At 59.2% G+C, this 12,377-nt stretch overlaps 1 protein-coding gene, 1 long non-coding RNA gene and 1 other non-coding gene across 6 annotated transcripts; 2 read left to right on the top strand and 1 right to left on the bottom strand.

Moving 5' to 3' along the window:
- The first annotated feature begins 92 nt into the window (after window positions 1–92).
- Window positions 93–894, top strand: LOC105485813 (uncharacterized). Its single transcript, XR_989798.3, has 2 exons — window positions 93–547; window positions 773–894. It is a non-coding gene; the product is annotated as an uncharacterized lncRNA (long non-coding RNA).
- LOC112427428 (small nucleolar RNA SNORD60) lies at window positions 584–666 on the top strand. Its single transcript, XR_003018972.1, has one exon. It is a non-coding gene; the product is annotated as a small nucleolar RNA SNORD60 (small nucleolar RNA).
- Window positions 895–1,551: 657 nt separating the features above from the next.
- LOC105485814 (RAB26, member RAS oncogene family) lies at window positions 1,552–7,098 on the bottom strand. Of its 4 annotated transcripts, none has more exons than XM_011748314.3 (9): window positions 6,756–7,098; window positions 5,715–5,825; window positions 4,082–4,123; window positions 3,930–3,996; window positions 3,778–3,830; window positions 2,803–2,868; window positions 2,643–2,699; window positions 2,466–2,542; window positions 1,552–2,367 (listed from the first exon to the last, which is right to left on the bottom strand). In XM_011748314.3, the coding sequence occupies exons 1-9, from the start codon at window positions 6,948–6,950 to the stop codon at window positions 2,265–2,267; spliced, it is 771 nt and encodes a 256-aa protein (XP_011746616.2). In that variant the 5' UTR covers window positions 6,951–7,098; the 3' UTR covers window positions 1,552–2,264. The 4 variants fall into 4 exon arrangements, with proteins under 4 accessions (XP_011746616.2, XP_011746618.2, XP_011746619.2 ...); XM_011748316.3 differs by having other exon boundaries at window positions 2,466–2,574; window positions 6,756–7,086; XM_011748317.3 differs by lacking the exon at window positions 2,643–2,699 and having other exon boundaries at window positions 2,466–2,574; window positions 6,756–7,087.
- Between the last annotated feature and the right edge of the window lie 5,279 nt (window positions 7,099–12,377).

The following is a 12,377-nucleotide window of genomic DNA, read 5'->3' as shown; positions in this document are numbered from 1 at the left end:
GGCATTTCCGAAACTACGACTTCCGGCGGCCTCGTCGTCGCGGGGCGGGATTGGCGGCTTCAGAATCACTCTATGTTGCAGATTGATGTCTGATTGGCTTTGCTCATCCGTCACTCACTGTTAGGCTTTACGGACTCTGCATAAGGGAGGAGCTTCGGTTCTGGGTCCGAGAGACCGCTGCCAAAAGAAATGCCACGGTACGATTGGTGGAAACAACGCGGTAGGGAGCGGGGCGTACCAGCGTCCGGGGAAGGCGGGCACTTCCGCCAGGATAGCCCAATGACAGAGGTGGGAAAGTTTCTATAAAAGCTTGAGCCTCGCGCGCCTCCTTTCTTTTGCGGTCGAGTGCGAAGGGGGAGGGTTGTGTTAATGCGTACGCCATGTGCTAAAATCCAGGGAAGAACTGGGCCACGAGCGTGGCTTTGAGGGCGGCCTGAAAGCTGCAGGCCGGCCTGGTCCCCGGGCGTCCAGCCTTGGCCTAGGCTCCGCTTTGTCCCTTAGTGTTTAAACGTTTCTTCCTGAATCTCAGACCCTCAGCTACCTGCAGGTAAGACTGGGCCGGGTCTGGGTTCCCCTATTCTCAAGCCTGTGATGAATTGCTTTGACTTCTGACACCTCGTATGAAAACTGCACGTGCAGTCTGATTATTTTGCAAGACTGAGGCTTGGGGGTGCTCACTCTTGACGGAGACGGGCTGAGAATGGAAACAAGTGTTGCCCGAAACGAGGGAGTGGGGACTTATGTCTACGTTTTGGCGTTGTCTGACTTTCAGGTTTCGTCGCCAGCCGGCTGCAAATTTTGAACCTAAGTAAACCTCAATCCGGAGGGCCGAGCGGTAAGGTGGGCGTTGCGGCGATTGAAGTGCTTAGCAATAAAGCAAAGGTAGTGAGTTGATTCGGTTTTCTCTCAAGTGTCTTTATTTTCCTATTCTTCTGGCACCCCGGAGGTCTGGCTTATCCACAGGCAATCTTGGGAAAGTGTACAGACATGAAAACGGAACGGAAACTCGTTACCAGTGACTTTCCATCTCTTGGGATTGCCTTCGCCATTTCTGTCCGTAATTTTTTTTTTTTTAGACAGTTTCACTCTTGTTTCTCAGGCTGAAGTGCGATGGCACAACCACCGCCTCAAGCGATTTTCCTGCCTGAGCCGCCTAAGTAACTGGGATGACAGGCGCCTACCACCATGCCTAACTAATTTTGTATTTTTAGTAGAGACGGGGTTTCTCCGTGTTAGGTTGGTCTCAAACCCCTGACCTCAGGTCATCCACCCGCCTCAGCCTTCCAAAGTGCTGGGATTGCAGGTGTGAGCCACCACACCCAGCCAAATACTGTTTTTCATGCCTTTGCCCCAGGGTGAGTCCAAAAAAGCCTTTGAGATCTGTGGAGGGAAGTTGACACCACCTAGGGTTCCCATGTTCCTCTCTAGGGAGGCCTCAGCCATGGGGGAGTGATAACCACACACCTGCTGAGGGTTCTGGGCCCTGCTGAGTCTCTCAAGCTCTAGCATCTGCTCTAGAAGTGGATTTTTTTCAATACATGAGACAGACGCTTCAGAAAACACAACTTTATTCACTAGGACTGAAAACAAAGGCTTGCGATCAACAGGCCAAGTTGAGTGCAAGGTGGAGCGTGCTGGGAAATCACAGACCTCAGCTGTGGCCAGGCTGGGCTGGCATTTGTTGTTTTCTGGCGTTTCTGTGATTTCCCACGTTTTATCACAAGGCCACAGGCATCCTCCAAGGTCACTGAGGAAAACCCTATTGCTGTTTGAGCCAGAGCCTCCTAGAGGGTGGACTGGGAGCAGGTAGCTCCCAGGACACACAGATGCACGATGTGATTAGCAGTGAAGCCCTCTGTCCCAGGCGTGGGCAGGCGACCTCCCTGACCTGCCTGAGCAGTGTGCGGGTGAAGACATGGCTTTTCTAGGGTTAGGCACTGTGCGTGGTGCCAGCCCCAGCCCTCCCTCACCTGGGTGTGCCCAGGAGGGGGCAGCAGAGCACCGTGGCAAAGTCTGTCCACATGCCGCGCCCCCTCCCGTGCAGAAGGCTGCTTTTCCACGGTGGCCAGTGTGTGGGCCATGGGCTGTCAGAAGCCTGCTTGTTGGGACTGCTGCTGGGAGGAGGAAGGGGCAAGGCTTGACCTGGGGCTCCTGGAAACAGACACTGGTATTGGCCACTGGGCAACAAAGTCAGAAGGGCCTGGAGACTGTCCAGTCTTCTGGGGGTTGGGCGGCTTCCTCCAGAGGACTGAGCTCAGCCAGGTTCAAGGGCGGCAGCAGGAGGCCCCGCGACCCTCCCTCTTAACGTAATCGTGCAGCCGGAAGCGTGGCTCGCTGGGAGTCTTCATGGAGCGCTGCTTCAACTCCCTGCGGAGTGGGGGTGACAAGGGGACACGATGACCTGGACTCCAATAAGAGGGTTTAGGCCCTGTGCTGGGGGAGCCCTGGTGACTGGCAGGACTTACTTTGCTATGGCTGTGAAGGCCAAGTCCACGTTGAGGCCCGTCTTGGCACTGGTTTCCATGAAGGGCAGCCCATACTCCTGTAAACAGCTGCTGCCAGCCAGGTGGTGGCCTGGCGGGGACAGCCCAGGCTCGTGGCCTCCAGGGGCAACCCCTCACCACCCCCCTGCCTTGACTCACCTTGGCCAGCTTCTCCCCGTCCTCCCTCTTCACCACACGCTCATGGGCAGAGTCCACCTGGCCCAGGCACAGGGTCTTGGTGACAGCTGGCCCATGGTTGGCCCCTGCCCCCTCACCTGCCCTGCCCTGTGACCCAGGTGAGGACAACCGGGCCTCCCACCTTGTTCCCCAGCAGCATGAGCGCCACGTCGTGCTGGGCATACTCATGGATCTCGGCCAGCCAGGCCTGTGGGAGGCAGCAGACGAGGCTGGGGCTCCCTCCATGGCTTGCCCCATGCCCCAGAACTTTGGTCCTCCAGGTCACACTGTACAGGGCACCTGTCTTTATTTCATCTTTTTTTTTTTTTTTTTTTTTTTTTTTTTTTTTTTTGAGACAGTCTTCCCCTGTTGCCCAGGCTGGAGTGCAATGAAGCAATCTCCATCTCCTGGGTTCAAGCTATTCTCCTCGGGTTCAGAGAACCTTGGGAGGGTTCAGTCTCCCAAGTAGCTGGGATTACAGGTATGCACCACCACACCCAACTAATTTTTTGTATCTTTGGTAGAGAAGGGGTTTCACCATGTTGGCCAGGCCAGTCTCCAACTCCTGACCTCATGATCTGCCCACCTCGGCCTCCCAAGGTGGTGGGATTACAGTGTGAGCCACCATGCCCGGCCCATTTTATTTTTTTGAGACAGTTTTGCTCTGTCGTCCAGGCTGGAGTGCCGTGGCACAGTCTTGACTCACTGCAACCTCAGCCTCCTGAGGAGCTGGGATTACAGGTGTGTGTCACCACACCCGGCTAATTTTTGTATTTTTAGTAGAGATGGGGTTTCACCATGTTGGCCAGGCTGGTCTCAAACGCCTGACCTCGGGTAAGCCACCATGCCTGGCCAGGATACCTGTCTTTAGAAGTGATAACCCCCCGTGTATCACTTAGGGAAGCCCACCTTACAGGTCCCTTATGCAAAGGGTCCTGTTGAGGGAGCTGGAATGGCACTCAGGTCTACTTGGGCCTCCTCCAGCCCAGAAGGCTGTCATTTCCCTCTCCCTACTCTCAGTGGGGTCCTTTGGAACCCTGATGTCATCTACCAGAAGGAGGTTGGGGTGGGTCAGGCCGTATCAGGGCCCTTTCACCCCACCGGGAAGGCCACTGACCTGGATGTTGTCAAAGGAGGCCTTGTTGGTCACATCGTAGAGCAGCAGCAGAGCTGGGGACAGGGCAGTGAGGACATCCACCATCACCTGCACCCTCAGGTGCTCAGACCCGCCCCTGCCCCCCCAACCAGCCCGGGTACCCAGGGGCTCACCATGAGCGTCACGGTAGTAGGCATGGGTAACACTGCGGAACCGCTCCTGACCAGCTGTGTCCCACATCTGCAGCGAACAGGCACTGGTCAGGCTGTCCAGCCCCTCCCTGGCATCACCTGTCCCCCAGCTTGCCCTCTGCCAGTCACCTTACCTGCAGCTTCACCTTCACACCATCCACGTCCAGAACTTTGTTCTGAAACAGACAGAACCAGGCAGCTCTGGCAAGGGCCGGGCCCAGCCTCTATCCCCACTAGCCTCACTACCACCCCCTCAGAGTCCCATGGCTCTCCTTCCCGCCCAGCTTCCCGTCCCCTAAGACCTCCCAGCTCCCAGGTCCAGCCCAGCCCCTGCAGGGTTCCCTTAAACCAATTTGGCCTCACCCACACCCGCAAGTGCGGGCCTCTCCCCGCAGCTCTTGTGCTGACTTATTTGAACTCAGGACCCCACCAGGCCTCTTACTGACACTGCCTCGGTTTTCCCATGTGCAAATGGGTGCCAGTCACGTGGCTGCTGCAGTAACTAACGAGCTGCAATGCCTCAGCCTCCCCAGTAGCTCTTTTTGCTAATTTGAAAGACTCAGGATGGCTTGAACCCAGAAGTTGGAGGCTGCAGTCCACCATGATCACCGCTGCACTCCAGCATGGGCGACAGAGTGAGACCCTGTCTCAAAAGAATAAAAAATTACAAGCCTCTTCTTGCTGGGATTATCAGGGCTGGGCCTGGGCCTGTCGGACCCAAGGCAGTAACCACAGATCCCAGAACTGCCTGGCAGCGTCCCAGGCTGGGCCCTCCCAGTTAAGGACTAGACGTAGGCAGGGAGTGGTCTGGCCCCAGTCCATCTGCTGGGGTGGGGGCGGGGGGCTTCAGTCGCAGCCTGCGGTCCGGGCCAGCTGGAACGCGTGCCACCTCCCTCAGCCTGAGCTCCTGCTGTCAGAGTGCTTCTGGGTCTCCCGGGAACCAGGCAGGGCCATCTGCTGGGCTGGGGAGGACACCGCCTTCCCTAGCACCCTGAACAAGAGTGCGAACCAAATGGCCTCACCTCTTACCTCCCACCCGAGAGCCAAGAGGGAGGTGGGAAGTGGGGACCAGACAGGACTGGCCTGCCCCCCTCGGGCACTTCAGTCCTCTGTCCATCCCAGAGGACCTGAGGGGAACTGGAACCCCCAGACAGGGTAGAGAACAGCTCCCCAGACAGGGAGCCCTTCTTCCTGTCCCTGGGACAGCCCTCCCTCCATCCTCCCTCTAACTGGCTGTAATTAAAGGGTGAGAAAAACGCAAACTTAAGATTTGCTGAGAATACGACAGCACCTCAGCACGAGGAATTTGGGCTGGTGGTGGAGGGGGTGGCCTCACCCAAGGGCAGGCTCCTCTCCCCTAGGCAAACCCTGGAAACACCCTCACTCAGGCTCTGCAGGGAGCACGTGATCCTAGGGCCCGGCAAGGCCTCTGTACTGAGGCAGCACTGCTGGCCCCAAGCGGACATGCCCCTTCACTTCCTCTGACCCACCACACTGTGGGCAGCAGCGTCCACCTCCCCCAAGGCACAGGATATGGTCCCTGGGTAATGCCATCCCCTGGCACAGGGCAACTAACTCTGCTTGTCGGGTGCAGCCACCAGCCCAGGTGTTGGGAGGTCGAGGCGGGCAGCTTGGTGGCTAAGGCATTCCACCTGGGGTCCAGGCTGCTTGAGCCTGTCAGTACCACAGGGATCACAGAGAACTTGCTGCTCAGGGGTACCGGCAGGACGTGGGGTGATGTGGGGCCGGGCCGGGGCCTCCACTCACCCGGAAGTCAATGCCTACGGTGGAGATGAACGTCCCCGCCAGGAAAGCGCCGTCCTTGAATCGCACTAGCAGACAGGTCTTCCCCACGCCCGAGTCCCCCACCAGCATGACCTAGGACAAGCAGGAGGGTCAGGGAGAGTCCCGTCTGCCCTGAGCTGACCTGGTCAGAGGGGTTGCAGGCTCAGCGGAGCCAGGGACCCGGATGGGCTGGACACCCAGCCTCTACCTCTGAAAGGCTCAGGCCGCTCTGTCCTTCTGCACAGTGGCCATCTCAGTAGGGAACGAGGACAGCTACCTCCATCCTGGACCCTCCCTAACGTCCGTACCCCCCAACAGTGGACAGCAGGCTTCCTCTGGGAGGGGAGCAGATGGTGTGGCAGCTAGGGACCTCCTAAGAGACTTGGGGAGGCCTCTGCCGGGGGCTTCTCCACATCCCAGTAGGGACATGACCCCAGCAAGGCTCAAGGGGAATTTGCCCCATTAGGGTCAGATCTCGACCTGAGGAGGGACCTGGGCCAAGTCTGAGGATGGGAGGGGGGGTGCAGGTGGGGGGCAGTCAGGCCTTCTCCCCGAAACCTGTGCTACCAAACCTAAAGATGGTCCTCCCAGCGCCCTGCCAAGTCCACACAGCCTCTGCCTTGGTCTGGGGTCCCAGGGTTCCCCATCCATCTGGCAAACCTCTTCCCCCCAACGGAAAAAAAAAAAAAAAAAAAAAAAAGGCCCACAGCCCCTGGGTAGAGGGAGGGCAGCATATGGGAAATGGTGAGACCCCGGGCGGGGCACTGATGGTCGCGGGACCCCTTGTGCCGCCATGCCGGCTGGGGGTGGGTGACAGGCCCCGCCAGCTGTTGAATTCCCCAGACCTCGGATGGACGGCTGTGTGTGTGCACGATGCACCGTGCAAGCCCCACGGGGTGCCTCCCGCGTCGGCTCCGCGCCCTGGGGCCGCGGGCCCTGCACCCCCCCTCTCTGACCCCCAACCCTTGGCTCAGACCGGGTGCCACCTGCTGCGCTGGCCTGGGAGGCAGGTGTCTGGCTCACCTTGAAAGCAACGTCGTAGAAGTCGCCACCGCCGCCAAGCGAGGGCCGGCCGGGCTGCAAGGGCCCGTTGGGCGGCGCGTCGGGGCCGGGACGCGCAGTCCCGGAGCGCGCCGGTCGGGGCCCGTTGGCGGAGGGCAGCATGGAGGCAGCGGGGGTGCTGGCCCCCTTGCTCTTGGAGGTCTTCTTCCTGGACATGGCGGGCGGGCGCTCAGTGTGCTCCCGCTGCAGCCACCGTGCCCCGGGCCGTCCCGCTCCCTGTGCCCGCCGGGCCCGACCCGGACCCGAACCCTTCCCCCGGCAGCGGCGGCAGCGGCGGCATCATCCCGGGCGCCCGGCTTGCGCCCCGCCCCCGCCGCTCCACGGGCGCACAGCCACTCAAGCCCGGCCTCCTGCCGCCGCCGCCGCCAATGCCGTGCGCAGGGCGGGGACATGCAAATACACCCCCGCTCGGGGCGGGTCTGGAGGCCCGGGCCCCGCCCCGCCCCCCGACCGCGACCCATGCCCGGGGCTGCCTTGGGGTCTGGAGCCAGCTGTGAGGTGGCAGGCCTGGGCCAGGGGTCACCCCGGGATCCTGAATCCCTTGTGCTGGCTGCACACCACCCCAGCTCGGTGACCCCCAAACTGGACTGCCAGACCTGGGAGGAGGGGGTGTCCTGAGATGTAGGTGCTGGGGCAGAGGGCCCACATGGACGGGCACTGCGGGCTTCTGTTCCCTTAGCTCCAGATGCCTGGTGCTTGGCCCGCTGCCCTTCACTGCTCCATCCCCTCCAGGGCAGGCGGGTCCGGGAAGCTCCAGCCCTCGCTTGGCAAACACGCCTGGCTACTGGGGCAGGCACCCTGGACTCAGGTGACAGCTGGTCACTGGGAGGACACAGGGGGCATGGCGATCTCCCCCGCAGCTTCTGCCTGCTGCGCACGCCTGGGGATCCGCGGGAAAGAGGAAGTCGCTGTCGCAGCCAGCCCCTGGCGCCCTGAGGGTCCCCTCCCATGGGACTCTACCCTCAGGGTCTGAAAGGTGGAAGGCAGAGGCCCCTGTCCAGGCTGCGTGGCTGGCCCCTTGCCCTTCCCCTCCAGGTTCAGACCTTCAGGTAGCCAGGGCTGATTCTCCAAACCCTAAGCTGGTCCGGGGCAGACCCATCTCCCCAACCTGGGCTGACTGGAGCTCTGTCGGCCCCTCTCACAGAGAAGATGGGACTGCAGTGGTCAGAGCTGGGGCACAGTGGTGCAGAGGGGTGGTGTCCTTGGCATGCGGGGGCTTCTTGGTGCTTCTCTGGGAGCTGGAGAGATGACCCGGCTGTCCCTGGAAACGTGGCAGCTGTCACCAGGACCTTGGGCCTTTCAGAGGCCTGCTTCCTCCCAGCTGGCAGTGCCCAGAGCCCAAACAATCAACTGCCTCTCGGGTCAGATGCCTGAGAAAACACAGATGGAGGGACAGTGCCCAGCGGAGTGATTCCTCGAGAGGACCTGGCAGAGGCCGTGGAACACCGCTACACTGAGCGCTGTTGTGTGCCAGGCACATGACCTCTTCAAAGTTATCCTGCAAGGTGGGTGCTGCCCCAAGTGTCCATATGGGGAAACTGAGGCTCAGAAAGGCAAGGAGGGCTGTCCAAGGTCAGCAGGCTAGGAAGGGCAGAGCTAGGATTTGCTCCTGGGAACTCCAGCTCCAGAGAACATAAACCATCCCATGGCAGAGATCCCTGTATACTTAATCCCCAGGGACCTGGCAGAGCTGGGGGGCAAATCGGGAAGCCCTCTCAGAACCCGCCAGACCTCCCTTCCTTGTCTCACTCCTCCGGCCCCCCAGCTCTTCCAGACCAACCCCCAGTGTGTGTGCACTGGGCCTGGGCAGAGGTATTTGGCTTCTGCAGCTGCAGCCCTGGGGACTCCAGGTGTCCACCCCCTACAAGGCCTCCTTCAGGATGGCTGGCCCAGGGTCTGAGCTGGGGGCCTCAGCAGCTGCTGTGCACTGGCCCCAGGGTCCTGGGCAGTGGACTTCCAGTCCAGTGGAGTCCCTCCTGCCAGCTGCTGCTCAGGTATCCCCAGGGCACAGGCAGCAGGAGGAGCTGGGTGCAAGTAGGGCATCCTGCAGGGGGAGGAGTGTGGATGGGGCCCCCAGGAAGAGAAGGAGGCAGGCGCGCCGGCGCGCCGGAGAAAGTGGGAGGCCAGGCGGGGAGGGGAGCCTTGAGTGAGCAGAGGAAACGGGCTTGCGCTGGCAACCTTTAAAATTAGGAGAGTTTACGTAAAAATCCAAGTCTCTGGTTTCTGTTGAAAATGGGGAGCTCTGGGTGCCTGCATCACAGAACCCTCTCTTGGCTTCCAGCAGGCCTTGTAATCTTTGATCATTATGTTTCTTAGTTGCTGTGTTTGCCATCTGTTTCACCCTCTGGAGTGTAAGGTTTCTGGGCACAGGAAGCAGCTTGTCTTGGTCACTGCTGTCCCCAGCAGCCAGCTCTGGGCCTCCATAAGTAGTTGTTAAATTGGTGAAAGAGGCCAGGTGCGGTGGCTCACGCCTGTAATCCCAGCACTTTGGGAGGCTGAGCAGGCAGATCACTTGAGGCCAGGAGTTTGAGACCAGCCTGGCCAACATGATGAAACCCTGTCTCTGCTAAAAATACAAAAATTAGCCAGGCATGGTGGCACATGCCTATAATCCCAGCTACTTGGGAGGCTGAGGCAGGAGAATCCCTTGAACCCAGGAGGAGGAGGTTGCAGTGAGCTGAGATTGTGCTGTTGCATTCCAACCTGGGCGACAGAGTGAGACTCTGGAAAAAAAAAAAAAGACAAGAAAAAGAAAAAGAAATGTGATGTAGAAACACAGGCCTCACTTCAGGAGGATATGCCTTGCTAACAAAGATTTAAGACAATGTGATCAGTAGTGAGAGCAAGGCTTTTGGAGGAGGGAGGGTTTGCACTGGGCTTTGAGGATTGAGCTAGAGTCTGACATAAGAGACAAAGAAAGTCGCCAGGTGGAGGGAGTGAATATGTATAGGCTGAGAGGACTAGCAGGTGGGCACTTTGTGCCGAGGTGGCCGAAGTATGGTCCAGTTCCTTGGAGGAAATGGGAGGTAATCAAGCTGGTAAGGTAGGACGGGGTCAGCTGGGAAGGGAAATCTGAGTGTTATTCCTAGGAGCTTGGAAATTGTACAGTGGGAAGTAGGGAGCTGTGCATGGCTTTTAAGCAGAACAACAGAGGATACTGTGCTACAGGAATACTGGGGACTGGCAGGAGGGGATGGATGGTGGATCCTGTGGGCCTGGGAATGAGTTGATGGGGGTTGTAGTCACCCAGGGGAGGGATCATAGGAACAGAAAGGACCTTCAGGAAAGAAGCTGTAGGCCTGGAGAAAGGGAAGGGAGGGTCAGAGTCCATGCCCAAGGGGCGGAGACCAGTGGGATGCTGAGGTAGATTAAAGATGGATTAAATGGGGCCAGGAGTGGTGGCTCACTCCTGTAATCCCAGCACTTTGGGAGGCCAAGACAGGCGGATCACAAAGTCAGGAGATCGAGACCATCTTGGCTAACACAGTGAAACCCTGTCTCTACTAAAATACAAAAAAAAAAAAAAAAAAAAATTAGCCTGGCGTGGTGGCAGGTGCCTGTAGTCCCAGCTACTCGAGAGGCTGAGACAGAAGAATGGTGTGAACCCGAGAGGCGGAGCTTGCAGTGAGCTGAAATTGCACCATTGCACTGGAGCCTGGCTGACGGAAAGAGATTCCATCTAAAAAAAAAAACTAGAACAGGCGGCCAGTGAGGGCAAGGCAGAGATCAGCAAGCGCAAGGCAGGGGCCAGCGAGGGCAAGGCGGGGACCAGCATGGTGGGAAAGGTCAGCAGGGATGCCTTGGGATGTCCAGTTTCTTGGCATCTTCAGACCTGGAGAATAGAGGAGTCCTGCAGGCCAGGGCAGGTCCCTGAGACAGGGCCCGAGGTTGAGATGGGCCTTGGGAGCTGGGGGTGGAGAGTGAGGTCCGAGTTCCCCTGGAAAGGGTGCTACAGCCTTTGACCCTTCTGGTGCAGAGCTGACTCTGCCAGGGACGGGAAGATCTCCACAGGTTCCTATCCTCAAGGGAAGGGAGCACCCTGGGTCTCCTTGGGGCCTTGCTCTGGGACTTTCGCTCCTGTTACCTTCTGACGGCCCAGCCCCCTGGCACTCTCACACTGTGCCCTCTAACTCCTGCCAGTTCCTTCTGACTGTTCTGGGTGTCTGGAGGGATGTGTGCTGTGAGCCCTCAGCCACAATGACCCCTGAGACCCATGGACCAGGACAGTCTGTCTCTGGCTCCCATTTTCCAGCATGTTCCCTACACTCTGCCCCAGAGTGGGCCCTCAGGCTGGCCCTTTTGTGCCGGGAGAGGGGGCGCAGGCACGAGTGAGGCCTCCTCAGGCTTCCGGGCTCTGCCAGGAGCCCCACCCTCCAGGGAGCCTGCCCTGGCTCCTCGTGCCCCACTTCTGGCTCCCTGGATATTCACCGGCCCTTCCCCAGCAGCTGCATGGCATCTGTACCAGTCTGTGAGCCTCCTGAGGACAGGGCCCTGTCCTGCCTACTCCTGTTCCCGCCGGACACTGGAGGGAGAGCTCTGTGGCTGAGCAGCAGAGAGCTGGGCTGGACTTCAAGGGGCTCTTAGCAAGCCAGGGAGTGGCAAAGCCCCCATGGCCTGTGCCCCCAGGGCACCTCCCAAGACCATCCTCTGGAGCTCAGCAGTCTGTGCCCTCTGCAGGGTCCGCAGCTTGCTATGTGCCCCTGGGCATGTGGCATTCCCTGTCTGGGCCTGCTCCCCTCTCCATGATATGAGGGGGCAGGAGGAGCCGATCTCTGAGGTCCCTTCCAGCTCAAACACCTTATGTTCTACCAAATTCGCGTGAACGTTGCCATGGAGACGTCGGAGGAACTGCGGCAGCACTGAACGCGACTTCCACCCGAGAGAGGAGCACTGAGTCACCCCAGCACGTGGGTGACGTCACAGGTAAGCTCTCCCTGGTGTCCAGGCATGCAGCAGCCTGGTGTCCTCCTAAGAGGTCACCCCCCCTTCAGCCTGCTCACATGATGGCCCTGAGGCCCTGCCGGGCGGGTCATGAAAAGCACGTGTCTATCCCTGCCCGAATGGGGACCCTTTGTTGCCTGCAGATGTGACCACAGTGACTCAGGTGCTCCCAGACAGGAAGGCGGCAGAGGTGATCTGCCACACAGAAGATGAGCTAACGGGGGAGTCGTGCGCCTCTGTGGCTGTCAGAGCGGTATCCTCACTCCTACGGAGCCAGTCGCCTGCTCTCAGCAGTGCTGGCTTCCTGCCCCTGAGCTGAGTGAGGGCGTCCGCTTAGCCATTGGAGGAGTCAGCATCAGGGCTTCCGGCTGCAGGCTCTCCTGGCAGCCTCGGAGTGACACACATGGCCTCATGGCAGGTGCGGGGATCCCTGTCGATGAACAAAACAGACCCCTGCATAACCATAACAATCACTGACTACCCCAGACTGCACCAAGTGCTTTCCTTCCAATGTTTCTATTGTCTTTTTTTTTTTTTTTTTTGAGACGGAATCTTGCTCTGTCACTCAGGCTGGAGTGCAATGGTGTGATCTCAATCTCGGCTCACTACAACCTCCGCCTCCTGGGTTCAAGCAATTCTCCT

This window comes from Macaca nemestrina, chromosome 18 (genome assembly GCF_043159975.1).
Source record: "Macaca nemestrina isolate mMacNem1 chromosome 18, mMacNem.hap1, whole genome shotgun sequence".
Taxonomy (NCBI): Eukaryota; Metazoa; Chordata; class Mammalia; order Primates; family Cercopithecidae; genus Macaca; species Macaca nemestrina.
Note: the sequence above shows the minus strand (reverse complement) of the source record. Positions and strands in the feature narration are given on the sequence as shown.